General features: G+C 36.2%; 1 protein-coding gene across 1 annotated transcript; it reads left to right on the top strand.

Annotated features, from left to right (window-relative positions):
* The first annotated feature begins 7,353 nt into the window (after positions 1-7,353).
* LOC120415237 (general odorant-binding protein 56d-like) lies at positions 7,354-22,553 on the top strand. Its single transcript, XM_039576700.2, has 4 exons — positions 7,354-7,672; positions 7,752-7,868; positions 21,777-21,884; positions 22,044-22,553. Exons 1-4 carry the CDS (start codon positions 7,592-7,594, stop codon positions 22,164-22,166), a joined length of 429 nt encoding a protein of 142 aa, XP_039432634.1. The 5' UTR covers positions 7,354-7,591; the 3' UTR covers positions 22,167-22,553.
* The last annotated feature ends 281 nt before the right edge of the window (positions 22,554-22,834 follow it).

The raw sequence follows: 22,834 nt of genomic DNA, 5'->3' as shown, positions 1-22,834 counted from the left end.
GCAACTTTTTTCAATTTCTTGTGAGTTATCGGAGAATTATCAAAAGTGCTTTCCAAATATTCAGGAAGAGACATTTGGATTAGGGGTGATATTGGGACAAATTACTAATTTAGGGTGTCAGTTATATCTCAGGATCTAGACAACGAATTTAATTCTGTCTCAATAATGACTCAAAGAATCGATGAGTCAAAAAATGAAGCTTTTAAAAATAACTTTTGTCACTTTTTCAAAATTCATTCCCACCGACCAACCAACGTGCATCATTAGAATCCCTTAAAAAGAAACAATGTTTTTGAAGAATTTGAACCTATTTTTTGCCTTCCTCACTGAGGTAAGGCTATAATCCTGCTCTAAAAATGAACTTCGTATAAAAACGTCGTAGACCCACCTTCATGTATACATATCGACTCAGAATCGAAAACTGAACAAATGTCTGTGTGTATGTGTGTGTGTATGTGTGTGTGTATGTGTGTGTGTATGTGTGTGTGTATGTGTGTGTGTATGTATGTATGTGACCAACAAACTAGCTCATGTTTCTCGGCACTGGCTGAACCGATTTGAACCGAACCTGTTGCATTCGACTTGGTTTAGGGTCCCATAGATCGAGTTTTATACAGATTGAAGTTTCGATTAGTAGTTCAAAAGTTATGTATAAAAATGTGTTTTCACAAATATCCGGATCTAATTTAAATGTATGTAAACTATGTCCGGGTCTATCATCCGACCCATCGTTGGTTAGGTTATCAAAAGACCTTTCCAACGAGTCCAAAACATTGAAGATCTGGCAACCCTGTCTCGAGAAATGGCCACTTAAGTGATATTTATGTACTTTTTGCTAGCCGGATCTCACTTAAATGTATGTAAACTATGTCCGGATCCACCATCCGACCCATCGTTGGTTAGGTTATCAAAAGACCTTTCCAACGAGTCTACAACATTGAAGATCTGGCAACCCTGTCTCGAGATATGGCCAATTAAGTGATAATTATGTACTTTTTGCAAGCCGGATCTCACTTAAATGTATGTAAATTATGTTCGGATCCACCATCCGACCCATCGTTGGTTAGGTTATCAAAAGACCTTTTCAACGAGTCCAAAACATTGAAGATCTGGCAACCCTGTCTCGAGATTTGGCCACTTAAGTGATATTGATGTACTTTTTGCAAGCCGGATCTCACTTAAATGTATGTAAACTATGTTCGGATCCACCATCCGACCCATCGTTGGTTAGGTTATCAAAAGACCTTTCCAACGAGTTTACAACATTGAAGATCTGGCAACCCTGTCTCGAGATATGGCCAATTAAGTGATAATTATGTACTTTTTGCAAGCCGGATCTCACTTAAATGTATGTAAACTATGTCCGGATCCACCATCCGACCCATCGTTGGTTAGGTTATCAAAAGACCTTTTCAACGAGTCCAAAACATTGAAGATCTGGCAACCCTGTCTCGAGATATGGCCACTTAAGTGATATTGATGTACTTTTTGCAAGCCGGACCTCACTTAAATGTATGTAAACTATGTCCGGATCCACCATCCGACCCATCGTTGGTTAGGTTATCAAAAGACCTTTTCAACGAGTCCAAAACATTGAAGATCTGGCAACCCTGTCTCGAGAAATGGCCACTTAAGTGAGATTTATGTACTTTTTGCAAGCCGGATCTCACTTAAATGTATGTAAACTATGTCCGGATCCACCATCCGACCCATCGTTGGTTAGGTTATCAAAAGACCTTTCCAACGAGTCTTAAACATTGAAGATCTGGCAACCCTGTCTCGAGATATGGCCACTTAAGTGAGATTTATGTACTTTTTGCAAGCCGGATCTCACTTAAATGTATGTAAACTATGTCCGGGTCCACCATCCGACCCATCGTTGGTTAGGTTATCAAAAGACCTTTTCAACGAGTCCAAAACATTGAAGATCTGGCAACCCTGTCTCGAGATATGGCCACTTAAGTGATATTGATGTACTTTTTGCAAGCCGGACCTCACTTAAATGTATGTAAACTATGTCCGGATCCACCATCCGACCCATCGTTGGTTAGGTTATCAAAAGACCTTTTCAACGAGTCCAAAACATTGAAGATCTGGCAACCCTGTCTCGAGAAATGGCCACTTAAGTGAGATTTATTTACTTTTTGCAAGCCGGATCTCACTTAAATGTATGTAAACTATGTCCGGATCCACCATCCGACCCATCGTTGGTTAGGTTATCAAAAGACCTTTCCAACGAGTCTTAAACATTGAAGATCTGGCAACCCTGTCTCGAGAAATGGCCACTTAAGTGAGATTTATGTACTTTTTGCAAGCCGGATCTCACTTAAATGTATGTAAACTATGTCCGGATCCACCATCCGACCCATCGTTGGTTAGGTTATCAAAAGACCTTTCCAACGAGTCTTAAACATTGAAGATCTGGCAACCCTGTCTCGAGATATGGCCACTTAAGTGAGATTTATGTACTTTTTGCAAGCCGGATCTCACTTAAATGTATGTAAACTATGTCCGGGTCCACCATCCGACCCATCGTTGGTTAGGTTATCAAAAGACCTTTTCAACGAGTCCAAAACATTGAAGATCTGGCAACCCTGTCTCGAGATATGGCCAATTAAGTGATAATTATGTACTTTTTGCAAGCCGGATCTCACTTAAATGTATGTAAACTATGTCCGGATCCACCATCCGACCCATCGTTGGTTAGATTATCAAAAGACCTTTCCAACGAGTCCAAAACATTGAAGATCTGGCAACCCTGTCTCGAGATATGGTCACTTAAGTGATATTTATGTACTTTTTGCAAGCCGGATCTCACTTAAATGTATGTAAACTATGTCCGGATCCACCATCCGACCCATCGTTGGTTAGGTTATAAAAAGACCTTTCCATTGAGTCCAAAACATTGAAGATCTGGCAACCCTGTCTCGAGATATGGCCACTTAAGTGATATTTATGTACTTTTTTATTCCGGATCTAAAAATCAGATGAAATTTGTGTACAGCCATTGTTGGCAATGAGTGAGGAAGGCTCCAACCACATAGGTGGATTAAGTTAGTTTTTAATTGGGCATCATTTTCGATTCATTTGACCCAATGTTACCTACTCCAAGAGTTGAGATTGACTCAATTTTCAATTATTTGGCATTTTAAAAAGGATTCACAAACTACCTCATCCATTGGGTAAAATTTTGTGAACAATTCAGAAATTATTTAAGTGAACAAAATTTTGTTACCAGTTTAATGGTTTTTGTTCATCCGCACTAGAACGGTCAGTGTCAAAAAATAGTCAATATTTTTAAAGTCACTGAAAGTTTGATTTACAGGAAAAAAAATTCTAAAAAATACTGTAACATGTGCTGGTGCAAATAACACTCTTTTTACGTGAGAATGTTGCTAATCATACACTTTCATAATAGGAGCAATTCTCTACGAAATCGGTTTTTTTTATTTTAATTTTTGTATTTTTTAATCCGACTGAAACTTTTTTGGTGCCTTCGGTATGCCCAAAGAAGCCATTTTGCATCATTAGTTTGTCCATATAATTTTCCATACAAATTTGGCAGCAGGCCATACAAAAATGACGTATGAAAATTCAAAAATCTGTATCTTTTGAAGGATTTTTTGGATCCATTTGGTGTCTTTGGCAAAGTTGTAGGTATGAATATGGACTACACTGAAAAAAAATGATACAGGGTAAATTTTTTTTAGTGATTTTGCCTTCCTCACTGAGGTAAGGCTTTAATCCTGCTCTGAAAATGAACTTTTGATTAAAAGCTCCTAGACCCACCTTCATGTATACATATCGACTCAGAATCGAAAACTGAACAAATGTCTGTGTGTGTGTATGTGTGTGTGTATGTGTGTGTGTATGTGTGTGTGTATGTGTGTGTATGTATGTATGTGACCAAAATTCTCACTGAGTTTTCTCAGCACTGGCTGAACCGATTTTGATCGAACCAGTTGCATTCGACTTGGTTTAGGGTCCCATACATCGCTATTGAATTGTTTGAAGTTTCGATAAGTAGTTCAAAAGTTATGTATAAAAATATGTTTTCACAAATATCCGGATCTCAATTATATGCATGTAAACGATGTCCGGATCCATCATCCGACCCATCGTTGGTTAGGTAATTGAAAGGCCTTTCCAATGAGTCCAAAACATTGAAGATCTGGCAACCCTGTCTCGAGTTATTACCACATAAGTGATATTTATGTACTTTTTTGAAGCCGGATCTCACTTAAATGTATGTTAACGATGTCCGGATCCATCATCCGACCCATCGTTGGTTAGGTAATTGAAAGGCCTTTCCAAAGAGTCCAAAACACTGAAGATCTGGCAACCCTGTCTCGAGATATTACCACATAAGTGATATTTATGTACTTTTTTGAAGCCGGATCTCACTTAAATGTATGTAAACGACGTCCGGATCCATCATCCGACCCATCGTAGGTTAGGCAATTGAAAGGGCTTTCCAAAGAGTCCAAAACACTGAAGATCTGGCAACCCTGTCTCGAGTTATTACCACATAAGTGATATTTATGTACTTTTTTGAAGCCGGATCTCACTTAAATGTATGTAAACGATGTCCGGATCCATCATCCGACCCATCATTAGTGAGGTAATTGAAAGGCCTTTCCAAAGAGTCCAAAAAACTGAAGATCTGGCAACCCTGTCTCGAGTTATTACCACATAAGTGATATTTATGTACTTTTTTGAAGCCGGATCTCACTTAAATGTATGTAAACGATGTCCGGATCCATCATCCGACCCATCGTTGGTTAGGCAATTGAAAGGGCTTTCCAAAGAGTCCAAAACACTGAAGATCTGGCAACCCTGTCTCGAGTTATTACCACATAAGTGATATTTATGTACCTTTTTGAAGCCGGATCTCACTTAAATGTATGTTAACGATGTCCGGATCCATCATCCGACCCATCGTTGGTTAGGTAATTGAAAGGCCTTTCCAAAGAGTCCAAAACACTGAAGATCTGGCAACCCTGTCTCGAGATATTACCACATAAGTGATATTTATGTACTTTTTTGAAGCCGGATCTCACTTGAATGTATGTAAACGACGTCCGGATCCATCATCCGACCCATCGTAGGTTAGGCAATTGAAAGGGCTTTCCAAAGAGTCCAAAACACTGAAGATCTGGCAACCCTGTCTCGAGTTATTACCACATAAGTGATATTTATGTACTTTTTTGAAGCCGGATCTCACTTAAATGTATGTAAACGATGTCCGGATCCATCATCCGACCCATCGTTGGTTAGGCAATTGAAAGGGCTTTCCAAAGAGTCCAAAACACTGAAGATCTGGCAACCCTGTCTCGAGTTATTACCACATAAGTGATATTTATGTACCTTTTTGAAGCCGGATCTCACTTAAATGTATGTTAACGATGTCCGGATCCATCATCCGACCCATCGTTGGTTAGGTAATTGAAAGGGCTTTCCAAAGAGTCCAAAACATTGAAGATCTGGCAACCCTGTCTCGAGTTATTACCACATAAGTTATATCTGTGTTCTTGTTTTTCTGGATCTAAAAAAATGCTGAAATGTGTGTCCAAACCACTCATATTACCCATTTTTGGTAAAAAGTGAGGAAGGCATCAACCACATAGGTGGATTAAGTTAGTTTTTTATTTAACTTTTTGACACTTAAACTTGATTTGCACAAAAACACTATTTTTTTATTTTTTTATTTTTTGATATGTTTTAGAGGACATCAAATGCCAACTATTCAGAAATTTCCAGGTTGTGCAAAAAATCTTTGACCAATCAATACTGATTTAAAAAAAAAAATCGAAAAATTTGTCGCAAAAATCATTCAACTTCATTTTTCGATATAAAATCAAATTTGCAATCAAAAAGTACTGTAGTGAAATTTTGATAAAGTGAACCGTTTTCAAGTTAAATCCATTTTTAGTTGACTTTTTTGAAAATAGTCGCAGTTTTTAATTTTTTTTAATTAGTGCACATGTTTGCCCACTTTTGAAAAACATATTTTTGAAAAGCTGAGAAAATTCTCTATATTTTGTTCTTTTCGAAAAAAATATTTTAAATTTTTTTTAAACAAGACTAACATTTTAAAAGGGCGTAATAATGAATGTTTAGCCCTTTTGAAATGTTAGTCTTGGTTTAAAAAAAATTCAAATATTTTTTTCGAAGAGATCGGAAAATTTCACGAATAGTGTTTTTTGCAAATCAAGTTTTAGTGCCAAAAAGTTAGATAAAAAATCACCAACATTTTTTTTTACCGTGTATCATTTTTTTTCAGTGTAGTCCATATCCATACCTTCAACTTTGCCTAAGACACCAAATCGATCAAAAAATTCCTTCAAAATATACTGATTTTTGAATTTTCATGCATCATTTTTGTATGGTCAGCTGCCAAATTTGTATGGAAAATTATATGGACAAACTTATGATGCAAAATGGATTCCTTGGGCATATCGAAGGCACCAAAAAAGTTTCAGTCGGATTAAAAAATACAAAAAAAAATCGAATGACCGAAATCTGAGAGAACTGCTCATCTGTCCCAAACAATATTTTACGAAACGCTTGTAATCTTTCTTTGATGATTTCTTTTATGAAAAACATTTTGAAAACAATCAAAAATAAATTATTTATGTGTTGTTTTTTTTTCGAAAAATTTAAATCTACCAAAGCAGATCTGATTTTGAGATTTTATTCCAAAAGTTGGAATTATTTTAGAAAGGAATTAAAATAGATTTGCAAATATGTTTGAGATTTTCTTTACTTTTTTCAATGAGGAACATAGTTTGAATCAACTGGCTTCTCGACCTTAAGATATTCATGTTTTATCAAATAAATGTAATGTCTCCAGAAATCGTTTCATCGTTTGATAGATATTTAAATGCACTAAAAAAACTGCACTTTAAAACTGATGATCTTACGAGATCCGGAGATTTATTTTTTTATAAATAATCGTTTAAGTGTAAGAAGGCTGAATGAACTTTTTTTTATTAGACCCCACTCTCCTCTACCGTCACACTCGCCACAATTGGCGGGCTTCCCCCATGTTCAGGGTTGTACCAGTGAGCAAAAGTTGGCATCAAGATCTTCAGCGGATCGCGCGTCTGAAGTGGTGGCCCAAGCCGGTCAGACACAATAACACCCCGCGACTCTCCCACGAAATCACGGCCTCAAGCCGTCGAGTCGAAAGCCGTGAAGAAGGCGCAGCAAAAACATGTATGACGACGATCCACCAAATCAACCCGGGAGAAAGAACCTCACCTCATCAGGTGAGTGAGTGCTATCTCTGTGTGTTTGTGAAGAGAAAGAGAGCAAATAAACAAACTTATATATTCGATGAAATTTTGAACCTTGCAGTCTACGGTGAACAGTTGAGCGAAGGAGACGATACAGCGGTCCAACATTGAGCCACCGACCGGTTGTCCGTAATCTCGGTCTACAGCCCGTGATCGAGCAATCGAGGTAGCAGTTCCAAGACACAGTTGCTCAGACAGTTAGCGCGGACGGTGTTTGTAGGTCAGTCTGGTCGGATGTGCGACAAAGAGTGAAAGTGCAAGAAACTAAAGTGTAAACATCGCGCGTCGTCACCATGAAGAGGTTCAACCTGTCCGATGTTACGTTACGGCTGGTTCTGGCGGTAACGCTGCTGGCCGCGCTGATACGACCTAGCGTGAGTGTCGAGAGATGTCCGAAGTGACCACGCATGGTGATTAATCCGTTTTCGTTTATCCTCCCCCCTCTGATTCCAGAGTGGACAAGACTTCAAAGGTGCCATCGATCAGTGCACCAAGGAGTTCGACATGGATATGGATGTGGTTATCTCGCTCAAGTACGGTGACTTTAGCGAGCGTGACCCGCTGATAGAGGTGTGTGTGTTACAAGTGGTTTACAATGTTGCTTTGCTAATCGGTGATTACAGGTGTGCATTTAACTGGGGAGGTTAGTCAGAACATGATCGATGGCCAGTCAGTTGCATTGGTGATTTACTTCCTCAAGTTGGTTGCAAGCAGGACCGATCCACGATTACGAGCTATGCAAATACTCTGCTTTTGAATTTGTTGGAAGGAGCAAACCAGACAAAGTGGTGAAATTTATACTGCTTTCACGTACTTACAACTTAAACGATGGTACAAGTTGAATACTAATGGACTTAAATTGTGAAAATTGCCTTTTAGGCTATGAAGACCATGTAATTTAATTACTCTGATTTGAAAGCTTGTGCTGAAACGACATCAAAACGCTGATTAGTGATTACAGAAATAGTACAAAAATCTAAGCTTCGGTCATCCCACATATTCAGAACACCTTTTGTGGTAATTTACACAGCAAAACATCTGATGGTAAAATCGCATGCAAAAGCATGCACATCACCTTCGTCAAAATAAACACTTAATATTACACACTGCATGTAAAATTTTTGCAAACACAAAAAAAAGTTGCAACCGACGGGATTCATACCCAGCACCAACAGTAAGGACTCGTGCCTTAGCCCACTCGGCCATCAGATCAATGAAGAGCTGTTAGGATACACGCATATATGAGCTTGACATTTCGGTCAAGTAGGTTTCCCATACTGATGGGCTACATATTTCAGGGTGTAAAATTACATAAAATTGCATAAAATAATGCAATATTTATTTTACACCCAGGCGTTTTACACGCAGCTGGATTACTATTTTTTTAGCTGTGATATCAATAGGATGCAAAATGCAACTTTTTCTTCTATTTATGTAAACAACTGTCATCAGGGGTGACATTGGGTTATTCAAAAATGCTGAAATGTCTGCTTAATAAAACCCCCAGGCCAAATGTCAACCTTGATGACTAGGGCTAGTAATTTTTCGCGAATTCGCGGAAGCCGCGTTATCCGTGAAATTACATGCTGTAAAATATTCTCTAAGCACTTTGTAATCTTTTATAATTTTATGATATTATGAATTTGTTATTTGAAAAAGCTGATATGAATAAAAAATTTCCGAAACTTTTTTAAATACTTCAATTTCCCATTTGCAAAAAACCATGGCAGCAAACAACATTTTATTTCTTTTATTTTGCTGATTCTATGTTTAGTAAAGTTTTTTACTAGAATGTGCTTTGTTTGAAAGATAACACAGTTCAACAAAAAATCAAATGTTTCTTGTCTCTGAGACGAGAATATGTGTTCCTAGTAGATTTTTGCCTGCTGAATCCGAATCTGGGTCCAGAATTGTTCCAAATGGTCCCAATTTTAAGATACACCCGTTTTAAATGTTAGTTTTGGCCAAAATTAGCTGCTTTGTCGACTATTTTACAAAAGAACTATTGAATAAACAAATAAACCAATACATGTATCTTAAAGTTCACGTTTTCCCCTTTCTGAAACACCTATGGTTTTTAAAATTTGATTGTTTCTACGCATATTTATAGCCATTTTAAAATTAGAATTTGACTTGCATGCAAGTTGGAAAAACTTGAATGAGAACCAACTGAAAATATAATTTTTAAATGGCTATAAATATGCGTAGAAACAATCAAATTTAAAAAAACCAGGGGTGTTTCAGAAAGGGGAAAACGTGAACTTTAAGATACATGTATTGGTTTATTTGTTTATTCAATAGTTCTTTTGTAAAATAGTCGACAAAGTAGCTAATTTTGGCCTAAACTAACATTTCAAACGGGTTTATCTCAAAATTGGGACCATTTGTAGCAATTCTGGACCCGGATTCGGATTCAGCAGGCAAAATTCTACTAGGAACACATATACTCGTCTCAGAGACAAAATCTTGTTGGACTGTGTAATCAAGCAAAAAAATCTCGATAAAAACAAGTAAACTGAATCATAAAATATGCTTTCAAAATTAAGCTATTTTATTTGTCATGGTTCTTGTATTTTGAATCTTAACAACAGCTAACTTTATCAGTGTCATTTCGGTACGCAATTATTCCTAACCTGCTCATTTTTGAGTTAATTTCAAGCAAATTTTAGAGACCTCAAAATTGCCGTGAAATTTCAATGTTTTGAAATTGGCATGCTGCGTAATTTCAATTTTTATGCCATGAAAAATCACTAGCCCTATTGATGACGGAATGATAATATTAATGTTATTCCCAGATTGAATACTCGAGTGATTCGAGGTCAATCTGTCTTCAGGGTGGCCAATCAAGTCGGGAAATCGCCAAAATCCGCGAAAAATCGGGAAAAAGTTGAAAATATTTGATTTTTTGACAAAAAGTCGTTAATCTCTAGCATATCTGTTTGAAATTAACTTCTACCTCTTGAATAATTTAAAAAAAATATTTTGTGCGGTAAAAAATTTAGTTTAGTTTAAAAAACGTTACTTAATCCACCCTTAGATGGTTGGTGCCTTCCTTACATTTAAAGGGTGCTATCCAAAATAGACACAAAATGGCAAAGTTTTTCAGAGTTTTATCAATTTTGACTCATCTTCATATTGCAGGGCACTTATGTGGTTACAACTTATAATAGGGTAGTCAGATCTTCAATCCAATTCGTGCTCGTTGAAAAGGTCTTTTAATTACCTATCCAAAGATAGGTCGCATGAATATCATGAGATAAAATGAGATGATCATGAGATCCGGCCTCCAAAATGTGCATAAATAACACTTAGGTGTTTATAAATTTTGATAGGGTTGTCAGATCTTCAATGTTTTGGATGCGTTGGAAAAGTCTTTTGATTACCTATGCAACGATAGGTCGCATGATAGATTCGGACAACGTTTTCATCAAAATATCTTAGATCCGGCCTCCAAAAGGTGCGTAAATAACACTTAAGTGCTTATAACTTTTGATAGGGTTGTCAGATCTTCAATGTCTTGGACGCGTTGGAAAGGTTTTTTGATAACCTATCCAACGACAGGTCGCATGAGAGATCCGGACAACGTTTTCATCAAAATATCTGAGATCCGGCCTCCAAAAAGTGCGTAAATAACACTTAAGTGCTTATAACTTTTGATAGGGTTTTCAGATCTTCAATGTCTTGGACGCGTTGAAAAGGTCTTTTAAATACCTTTCTGAAAATGTATAGCATGACGGGTTTTCTTACAAAAACCACCCTTTTTACAATCTTCCGAACTTTTGTTAAAATCGTTTTTTTAGCATAACTTTTAAAGTACTTAACTAAACTCCATAATTTTTAATAGCGACTTATGGGACCCCAGGACGGATCGAATGAGGCCAAAACGGACAAAATCGGTTTAGCCAGTCTTGAGATAATCGAGTGACAATTTTTTGATCAACATCCCACCACACACACAGACATTTGCTCAGAAGTTCATTTTCCGAGTGATTTTATAGCCTTTCCTCAGTAAGGTGAGGAAGGCAAAAACGCTGTTTTTTAATGTAAAAAATTGATTTTAAAATTTTGGATTTTCTGTACGTTCTGAGCAATTCTCTACCAAAACCGGAAATGGATTTTATTTGTATTTTTTGATTTGGCTCAAACTTTGTGGGGGCCTTCCCTATGACCAAATAAGCTATTTTGTGTCATTGGTTCACCCATACAAGTCTCCATACAATTTTGGCTGCTGTCCATACAAAAATGGTATGTAAATATTCAAACAGCTGTAACTTTTGAGTGAATTTTCTGATCAATTTGGTGTCTTCGGCAAAGTTGTAGGTATTGTTGAGGACAATTGAGAAAAAAAATAGGTACGCGGAAAAAAAATTTGCAGATTTTTTTATCAACTTTTTTTTCACTAAAACTCAATTTCCCAAAATACGTATTTTTTGATTTTCGAGATTTTTTGATATGTTTTAGGGGACTAAAATCCGCAACTTTTGAGCTATAGAGAAACATGGTCAAAAAATCTGCCGCCAAGTTATGAATTTTTGAAAAAATAGTGATTTTTGGAAAAAATCCAAATTTCATGCAAAAACAAATTTAAGATCAATTTCTAATGCAAAATTTAATTTGCAATCGAAACCTACCTCACAATTTTTTTGATAAAGGGCTTCGTTTTCAAGATATAGCCACCGAAAGTTTGATTTTAACAAAATATTTGCAGTTTTTCGATTTTTAAAAATAGTGACCATGAGCGACCATTTCTAAAAATATTTTTTTTGAAAAGTTCAGAAAATTTGCTATAAAATTGCCTAAGAGACATTGAAAATTGGACCTCGGGTTGCTGAGATACAGCCGCTTTATGAAAAAGAAACACGAAAATTGAAGTTTTCTAAGTTTCACCAAAACAACCCACCATTTTCTAATGTCGATATCTCAGCAACTAATGGTCCGATTTTCAATGTTAATACATGAAACCTTCGTGAAATTTTCCGATCTTTTCGAAAAAAATATTTTGAAAAAAAATAAATCAAGACTAACATTTTAAAAGGGCCAAACATTGAATATTAGAAAATGGTGGGTTGTTTTGGTGAGACTTAGAAAACAGCAACCCGAGGTCCAATCTTCAATGTCTCTTAGACAATTTTATAGCAAACAAGCCTTACCCGACAAACTTCGTTCTGCCTTTTTTTCGTTTGTTGACGTTTTTAACTTTTTTGCTTATTCAGCCTCCTGTGATCAAAATTTGAATTTACGTAACTTTTCCCATGGGACCATCCATAAACCACGTGGACACTTTAGGGGGGGGGGGGGTATGGCGATTGTCCACGCTCCATACAAAAAAGATTTTTTTTGTATGGACAATTGTCCACGGGGGGGGGGGGGGGGTTGAGATTACCAAAAAAAGTGTCCACGTGGTTTGTGGATGGTCCCCATACAATCTGCAGATTTTCCGGAATCGGTTCTAGAGAGGCCAAAGTTGTAATTTTTTGGCGTAAGAACCTTCCTTGGATTTATACGAACCCAACGCAATAAAGAGCACCTCGATCCGACGTTCCGTGTTGGATTGATTCGCGTTCGAACAAAACCCTCGAAATTTTTTATATATATAGATTTTCTGAACTTTTCAAAAAAAATATTTTTAGAAATGGTCGCTCATTGTCACTATTTTTAAAAATCGAAAAACTGCAAATATTTTGCTAAAATCAAACTTTCGGTGGCTATATCTTGAAAACGAAGCCCTTTATCAAAAAAATTGTAAAGTAGTTTTCGATTGCAAATGCAATTTTGCATTAGAAATTGATCTCAAATTTGTTTTTGCATAAAACTTCGATTTTTTCCAAAAATCACTATTTTTTCAAAAATTCATAACTCGGCGGCAGATTTTTTGACCATGTTTCTATATGGCTCAAAAGTTGCGGATTTTTGTCCCCTAAAACATATCAAAAAATCTCGAAAATCAAAAAATACGTATTTTGGGAAATTGAGTTTTAGTGAAAAAAAAGTTGATAAAAAAATCTGCAATTTTTTTTCCGTGTACCTATTTCTTTCTCAATTGTCCTCAACAATACCTACAACGTTGCCGAAGACACCAAATTGATCAGAAAATTCACTCAAAAGTTACAGCTGTTTGAATATTTACATACCATTTTTGTATGGACAGCAGCCAACATTGTATGGAGACTTGTATGGGTGAACCAATGACACAAAATAGCTTATTTGGTCATAGGGAAGGCCCCCACAAAGTTTGAGTCAAATAAAAAAATACAAAAAATAAAAATGGTCGAAATCGGCCGATTTCGTAGAGAGTTGCTCTTCTACTAAACTAGTGGGGCAAGGCGAACAGTCCGTTGGGGCAAGAGGAACAATGCATGAAACAACTTGTTAATTTGCTAACTATTGAACTGTTTTCACTTGATTAAATCAGATAAGAATGTTTTGGAACGTTTCTTTCATTTTTAGATTAAATAATAATGTTTTAGTAAAAACTTGATCGTTTTTACGAAAAAAAAAATTACCTAGATGATAAATAGTAAATTTTCATAATATCACTATATTTTGTATGAACAATTTTTTTTTTAAATTGTTTATCAGTATTCAGATAGGAGAAATATACCCTTTCTGATCAAACACCTATCTTCGTCATATGGAGAGTTTGATGCTCGATTCAAGCTCCAAAAATACTATTTAGGCTATAAACTTACCAACAACAGCACCGCCTCGAGTAAGCAAATTTAATGCACTTTTGATCACAATTTCTATTTTGCGAGACCATTTCTCATCATTTTGGTGGCACACACATCCACACGCAAGATCAGAGATTGACTGCTTAACGAAAGTCGCCATCAATATCTTTTCACTTGCGCTAACGATTTCAAAGCGCTTAAGATATAAAATTGCTTCCAACTACCGGCAACATGTTCTTTTGCACATTAGTTAGTCACTCACTTGAAAAATAATCCTGAAACATGTAAATAATTAGCAAGCGCCATCAAAAAAACAAACGCGCTAAGTCTTTTGACGTTTCAATTTTGACCACCCATTCCAATCGAAGGCTGAAGAAAACCGAGCGAGAAGCGAAGGCAAATAAAGAACAAAGAGTGGCCACCAACACCATCAGTAGCGCTTGTGGTGTTGCCAGGAAACTTTCTCTATAAATGCTACTTTTCGTGAGTGTTCGCTTAAAATTTCATCAATTTTGGCAGCACTAATCTAATCTAATCTAATCTAATCGAACACAAGCGCAGCCAGTCCGAAGAAAGCATCCGGGAAGAACTTATGGTTAGATTACGCCTCAAGTTCCTTCTTGTCATTATTAATGATTGCAGTACTTTCGAGAACCCCCGAAGTGTATTACACTCATTAAAGCGGCCCGGCCTACTGCGTTGCATTAACCGCATGAGACAGATTCTATGAACGGATCCCAAATTTCATAGAGCCATCAGGGGAAGAAGAAGAAGCCGGGGACATACCGTACCAACCGGTTCGAGTTATTTATGGATTATAATGGTGTGCGATGTGTAGGGAAATCGTTGGGGAAGGGCTTGTTGTATTATATAGTAAATGACCTTGTGACATTACTTCACCACTACGGAATAATTCACTCAAGGAGTAATAATCCCTTGGTGGCCGAATGGCTAGAGCATCCGACTTCCAATCCAAAGGTGTGAGTTCGAATCCCACCTGATTCTATGCGTTTTTTGTTCATATTCAAAGTTCAATTATAGTCGAAAAATTTCAAGTAGACCGGTCGGGAATCGAACCCTGAACCTTCCGCTTATGATGCGGGAGCCGTAGCCATTGAGCCACGGGCCGGTCCACATCAATTTTGGCAGCACTAAGCAGACCCAAAAGAGCGCTGGAAGAAAAAAAAAAGAACTAAGCTGAAAATAGTTAAATGGGCGTGGCCCAATGCACTCGACTGATTAGAATGCATTTTTGAAATATTTTTTGTTAATGCTTGTAAAAGAAATAGCATAACTTTTAATAAAAGTGAAAATAAACAAAAATGTTCACAAAAAGTTGCTCTACTCGTTGGTGTACTTGGTTTTAGTGAATTTCAAGGAACAATTCAGATTATCCAGCATCATCCAAACACGACCGCTTATTAGGCTTAAAATGGGCATATTTCCCCTACATTTTATTTATTTCACAGTAAAATATGTTGTTGCAGCAATTCGTAATTTTTTTCCATAATAAAAATCCATATGGTACACTTGTCCCACCTGAACAAGATTGTTTAAAAGCTATCAACAAAAATAACCAAAAGTTAAATCATACTTTATAATAGGTGCAACTCATTGGAAGGGACACTACTGATCTAGGAAAAATTGCATTTTGATAAAATGAGCCTTAAAACGAACCCTAAGCCATACTTTCCAAATATTATAAGAAAACAACACCTTCCCCTATGGCAACGAAAAATATTTTTTTCGTGATTCGATTATCCGAAGTGAAACTTTTTCAAGGCCTTCGGATAATTGAGTCTGGACTGTATTGTTATGCTCTTGGTTATTTCTTAAAGACTGCTTGTTTATGTTGTCTCTCTGAATCAAAATAATGAGTGCTTCCAATTTTTATGTAAATTATAAGGAATTTATTGTAAAGTTTTCATTTTTACCAAAACTGTCCATAGTTTGATTTTTAAAATTTATTTAAAAATTTTGTTCAATGGTTAATTTTGACTTTTTCACAAAATAGTTTTCAAGTTTTAAATAATTCTTTCGATAGAAATGCCTACTATTTGAGATTTTGTAAAAGTCGAGTCGGGAATTTGAAAATGGGACTTGAGTGGTCACTAGGCCGTCCCAAAAAAATGAAAAGTTGTCAAACTTTGGTGCTCACCCCTATAATCAGGGCTGTGGAGTCGGAGTCGGAGTCGGAGCCGGAGTCGGTGGAGTCGGGTCTTTTTGGGGACCTGGAGTCGGAGTCGGAGTCGGAGTCATCAAAACTCGAACAGCTGGAGTCGGAGTCGGAGCCGGAGTCGGCTGAATTTTATGAGCTGGAGTCGGAGTCGGAGTCGGAGCCACAAATTTCTGATAACCCGGAGTCGGAGTCGGAGTCGGAGTTATCTAAAATTCAACAATATTTTTTTTTACTTGTTCAGTATTTGTTATAATGCAGGTTTCACAGAACTCCTTATATTTTTAGGGTTTTTTAAAGTTGCATTCGTTATTATTTTTTAATTTTATTCAGGAGATTTATTTAGGAGATTTATTTTATTCAGGAGATTTATTTATTTAGGAGCATTTTTATTGTGATTGGAATGCTCTTATTGTGTTATTTCACTTTGATCACTATATGATACCCTGTTAATGCTCTCTAACCCAAGTTTGTAGTATCATAAAAAATTAAATTAATAAAAAATAATAGATAACACAGTCCAACAAGATTTTGTCTCTGAGACGAGTATATGGGTTCCTAGTAGAATTTTGCCTGCTGAATCCGAATCTGGGTCCAGAATTGCTCCAAATGGTCCCAATTTTGAGATAGACCCGTTTAAAATGTTAGTTTAGGCCAAAATTAGCTACTTTGTTGACTATTTTACAAAAGAACTATTGAATAAACAACTAAACCAATACATGTACCTTTAAGTTCACGTTTTCCCCTTTCTGAAACACCCCTGGTTTTTAAAATTTGATTGTTTCTACGCATATTTATAGCCATTTTAAAATTTTATTTTCAGTTGGTTCTCATTCAAGTTTTTCCAACTTGCATGCAAGTCAAATTCTAATTTTAAAATGGCTATAAATATGCGTAGAAACAATCGAATTTTAAAAACCAGGGGTGTTTTAGAAAGGGGAAAACGTGAACTTTAAGATACATGTATTGGTTTAGTTGTTTATTCAATAGTTCTTTTGTAAAATAGTCGACAAAGTAGCTAATTTTGGCCTAAACTAACATTTCAAACGAGTGTATCTCAAAATTGGGACCACTTGGAGCAATTCTGGACCCGGATTCGGATTCAGCATGCAAAAATCTACTAGGAACACATATTCTCGTCTCAGTGACAAGAAACATTTGATTTTTTGTTGAACTGTGTAATATTGGTTTTGTACTCAAAAATATTCAATTGAGTCTTGACTGCATCCTTCTGCCTATTTTGATATAGTTGCAAATTATTTTTGAACAAATCTCAAGTTTTTAGAACCAAAAAGGACTTAATAAAAAATGTATAAATAAAATGATAGGATTTTAATTTATTATTCAAATATTATTCAACCAGTTATATTTTTCTCATAATGTATATGTCCTAAGCCAATTTGACGGAAGGTGATAATCATTGCAAACCAATATACCAAAAACAAAATCTTTTTGGAAAGGTAGCTTATGAGGTCCTTTTGAAATATCCGTGACCTAGAAAATATTTTACCAGTGGAGTTTTTTTTCCAATTTTATGTTTTTTCATATATAATAATAGAGGTGCACGATCATTTATAAAGCTTCGTTTTAGGTGAAGATTCAAGAAGTATCGCGCGCCTCCTTATACATAGAAAATTTCAAAATTAAAATAAATCAAAAATCCCTGGATACAATATTTCTAGGTCACGGATATTTGAAAAGAACCCCTTAAGCGTCTTTTCCACAAATATTTTTTTTAGGTAAATTGATTTGCAATAATATTCTTCTCCAGCTATGGCGTGATGTCCATGTACGTCTTAAATAAAAATAAATGGAGCTTTAATAGTAGTTTATGCAATAAGTTGCAAAACGAGGATTTTTTCAGCACGAGTCGTACATTTATCCAAAGAGGTTCACCGAGTTGGATAAATGCGAAGAGTGCTGAAAAAAACAAGTTTTGCAACGAGTTCCATACAACATTTTTTGCAATTCCGAAAAACAACCATTGAGTGAAATTTTAAGTCAAATTTTCATGTATTTTGTCAATAAATCGTTTAAATCAAAAAAATGTTGAAAAGTGTTACTTTTCGATACAAGTGCTGAAATGTTCAACTTTTCAGCACCCATTTCAGTGATGAAAAGTAGAACTTTTCAGCATTTATTTTGAAAAGTGTTGCTATTCGATTCTGTTATTTTTGGTACAGAAAAGTAGGCTCTTTCGTCGTTCAAGAATGACAGGAAAAGTAAGTAGTTTCACGACGGAATTGCAAAAAAATAGTTTCGTTTCAAATTGTTATTTAAAAAACCAAGGTGACTATGATTGGCACTGTGCTTCTTATACATGTCAGCCTAAAAGTGAGCAAAATTAATATATATGTTATTTAAATCGATCATTAAGGTAGCTAGGTAACTTTCAATGATTCATTACCCAAAAAAAAAATAACAGCTAAATATTTAATTTTTTAAGCTTTTAACAAATTAAGTGTAAATTTGAGGTTATGTTAATGAGTCCAAATTTACTTTCAAAATTGTTCTTCTAAAAATGCCTTCAAAACTGGAAATATTTTTGATACTGTCCAGACTCGATTATTATAAGCCTCGATTATCCTAAATTCGATTTGTATGGGCTTCGGATAATCGAATCACGAATTGCCAATTAAATATCAAAATACATTTTTTCAATATGTTATCACCGCCATTTTGGACGCCATCTTGAATATAAAAATTCTTGATCACTTTAGCGTAGTTTAGGGGCTGGGTGCAGAATAGTGGTTCGCAAAGCGGCCTCAATTTAGAACTGTCAAAGCGGAACCAATTTACTGTTCGCAAAATGCTACCAAGAAGTGGCAAGTATTGTGATCGATCTATACACTCAAACCCCGATGGTTTGACACCAACTGTTATCAAACGAACGGGGTCACTTTTTAGTTTGACACCCCTTTTACACGGAGTTCACACACACTACCAAACGTTTGTTTTGATAGTGTGCGTAAGCGCCGTGTAAAAAGTGACAGTTCGTCACTTTTTAGTTTGGCTTTGACCAACCAACGGGATACAAACTAAAAAAGTGTCAAACGAAAAAGTGACCAACCACCGGGGGTTGAGTGTAATTTATTTTGGTTTGTCATCACGTGGAAAACAAAAAAGGCCTCTTTTGGCTTCCCATTGTTTAGTCTACGAAGAAAAAAAGCGCGAAGCACTTAATTTTTCAGCGAAAACTTTAATATCAACAGATCCAAAATTATTCAAAACAATTCACTTCAGCAGCAAAAAATATGTCACGCTAGAGCTTGAACATAGCCTTCTACTTTGTTTATGTTTACAGCTGTAGTGCAGCTGTATTAGTGGGGAGCAGTGGGGAGCTTTCGAAAATCACGTTACGCAGTCTGTCTTTTCAGCACCCAGTTTAGGGGACATACTTAAGCCCGACAATTAAAAATAAGACCGAATAAGAATATCCGAAGTGAAATTTTTCTCTAGGCCTTCGGATAATCGAGTCTGAACTGTTTCTAGTTCAATAACGTATACCACTTGTAACCTAGATTTTTTTTTCCGTTTTGTGATTCGAACTTATTTTCCTTGAGAAAAACTTGACACTTGAGAGTATTTAAATAATTCTATTTATGAATGTTTTCAAAATAATAATTAACGATTTTTTTTAAATATTAAAAAATATGTGGAGTCGGAGTCGGAGTCGGAGCCAACAATTTGTTGAAAGTTGGAGTCGGAGTCGGAGTCGGCTAGAGTTCGTAGGCCGGAGTTGGAGTCGGAGTCGGAGTCGGTTGGAGCTGGAAGCCGGAGCCGGAGTCGGAGTCGGAGTCGGCTAAACTTAGAAAGCCGGAGTCGGAGTCGGAGTCGGAGTCGCTTGAAATATGACCCGACTCCGCAGCCCTGCCTATAATGATAGATTAGGATGTCAGGAACAATGTTTTCATACAACAAAAAATTCCCAAAAATGGTTTACAACTCGCGCGCGGAGCTTGAATGAAAAAAGTGCATTTTTCGAGTATTTTCAGAAATGCGCGTAACAATCATACTAAAGTCATTCAAATTTGGTCGCCTTGGGCTTCAAGTTATAGTTTAATGTCCCCTGAACAAATTCCTGTACAGACATAGTCCATAAAAGCTTGTGTTTGGGCATAGCAGGGCGTTTAAGGGAGAAAATTTTGTATTTTTTAGCAAAAAAAATTCAAAACCCACCCCCCAAAACACGCCAAAAATTTTGCAGCCAAAACTGATGCATTCAGCTTATAGGAAATTTTACGGAGATCATTTTGCTTTTTTTAACATTCAATTTATGTCCACGCAAAGCCAAAATATTTGCATTTTAGTGAACAAAAAGTGACAAATTTTTCAAAATTCTTAGTATATAAGCGTTTTAGCATAAAACATGGGCTACTATGATTACAAACGAGAAGGCATATATTTTGTCCATTTTTATTTTGCTCGTTCAAAAACGATATTTGTTAAAAACTTTTCATGAAAAAACATGAGATTTTCTCACAATGTGACGTATCATTCTAGGGGTGAGCACCAAAGATTTGACAACTTTTCATTTTTTGGGACGGCCTAGTGGTCACCCTAAGGTAATAAGCTGTAGTTTTAATCGCTATCGAATTCTGTCTTAGGTAAAAGGAAGACACTAGTTGTTCGTACTAGCAATAGTGGCAGACCTCGTTTTATTTGCGACCGTGCGCCAGCTAAAAAAGTAGTAATCCAGCTGCGTGTAAAAGGCCTGGGTGTAAAATAAATATTGCATTATTTTAAGCAATTTGATGTAATTTTACACCCTGAAACATGTATCCCATCAGTATGAGAAACCTACTTGACCGAAATGTCAAGCTCATATATGCGTTTATCCTTTCCATTCTTCATCGGTCTGATGGCCGAGTGGGCTAAGGCGCCAGTCCTTACTGTTGGTGCTGGGTTTGAATCCCGTCGGTTGCAACTTTTTTTTGATTTTGCAAAAATTGTACATGCAGTGTGTAATATTAAGTGTTTATTTTGACGAAGGTGATGTGCATGCTTTTGCATGCGATTTTACCATCGGATTTTTTGCTGTGTACACGTATTGAACTCTTAACCCAAAATAAATTATCTCTAGAGTTTTTTTAATGGTCCTATAAGCTACTAGGTTTCAAGTGTTTAAAGGACCTTTGAAAAAATCTCTAGATTTGTGAACATAAACACAAACTTTTCTTTTAACGAAAAGACTAACAATATTAGCTTAAAATTTAAGTCAAATAGGCCTTTCATACTTATAGCCTACATATTTCTGCGTGCGATATTACATAAAATTCATAATTTATTGCAAACTATATTTTACTCGCAGCTGAATCTTTTGTTTAATCATGATTTTATTTCAATGTTTATGAAACATAGTCTTTATGAAGCTTGAATATTAAGTCAAAATATGCTGCGTCATCTGATCTTACACAAAATACCATTGAAATACAAACAGAGAGGGAGCGGTATAAGCAAGCATGTATCCAGCGACATACTTTCGATGAATATTTTTATCTCATTATTTGTTACGACAATTGCTTTCCAAAAATAGACTTGAGGTTTTCGCGTATGTTTTTGTTAACATTATTATTTTCCCTTTCATTCCATATCATCAACTTTTCACCTGACCTCCACCGCCACCGGCAGTGCTTCACCGAGTGTCTGATGAAGCGATCGGGCTTCATGTTCGACGACTACTCGTACAACAAGACGCTGATCATTGGCTTCGCGGGACGCTACCTGGAACCGGAGGGGGTACGTACACACACAAGTGCCAAGTGCACGTGACACTTACACCGTGTTTTCGGTGAAATTTTAACCGCCGCCGTTGTTTACTTTGCACTCGAAGCCGTTCGACACCTTTTCTCTTGCTTTTGTAATTTAATTGCTTTTTTTTTGTTTCATTTCTTTTAGGCACAAACAGTTTGGGAAAATTGCGCGGACAAATTTGGCACGACGGTGTGCGTAACCGGATTTGAAATGTATCAGTGTATCCACGAGACGGCCGTTTCCGAATGGGTGGAAAGTAATTTCTAGGCCTCACCGCCACCAAGCTTGACACCAGGTTGAATGTCATCTCAGCCGAAAAGAACTGAACTACGACATGACCATGGATAGACCATTCAACATTTTTGTTGTGTAAATTTTAAAATCAGTTCATTGAGTTCGTTTTTCATGATTTAGATTTATGTTAGTTTTTAGTATTTATGCAGAGTTTTATTTATTTCCCTTTTAATTTATTTCATAATTTATTTATTTATTTACATGCATTAATGTTATTGCAATGAGAATTTGCTATTTCAACATAACGTGCATGATTTAGATAAGACAAAGTTTGAAGCTTTAATAGAATAAAAAGATAATTTTGTTATAAGTTACAGCATTGCTTTATCTGATAAACGGAGTCTTTCCAATCTAAAACAGTCTACTGTGTATTTTTTTTTTAAGTTGGTATAAAGCATGATTGTTGTTGCTGATGCAATTAATTTACTTAATGGACCTTCAAAAACATGGTCTACAAAACTTTTTTGAGATGTTTTTCAAACTGTTTGTGATTGAAAATTTAGTTCAAAAGTGATAACTTTTTACTCTTCTTAACACTCAATGGGTAATTCTCTACCAACTCACTCAAAATCGGGAAAAGTTGCCCCGATCCTTCTTCGATTTGCGTGAAACTTTGTCCTAAGGGGTAACTTTTGTCCCTG

This window comes from Culex pipiens, chromosome 2 (genome assembly GCF_016801865.2).
Source record: "Culex pipiens pallens isolate TS chromosome 2, TS_CPP_V2, whole genome shotgun sequence".
NCBI lineage: Eukaryota > Metazoa > Arthropoda > Insecta > Diptera > Culicidae > Culex > Culex pipiens.
This window is presented reverse-complemented; position numbering and strand designations above follow the sequence as displayed.

Excerpts from the sequence above, each read along its gene's own strand:
- LOC120415237 (XM_039576700.2), top strand. The coding sequence starts at position 7,592 with ATGAAGAGGTTCAACCTGTCCGATGTTACGTTACGGCTGGTTCTGGCG. Across the intron at positions 7,673-7,751 it reads CCGCGCTGATACGACCTAGC|AGTGGACAAGACTTCAAAGG; the intron begins GTGAGTGTCGAG and ends CTCTGATTCCAG. Across the intron at positions 21,885-22,043 it reads GCTACCTGGAACCGGAGGGG|GCACAAACAGTTTGGGAAAA; the intron begins GTACGTACACAC and ends CATTTCTTTTAG.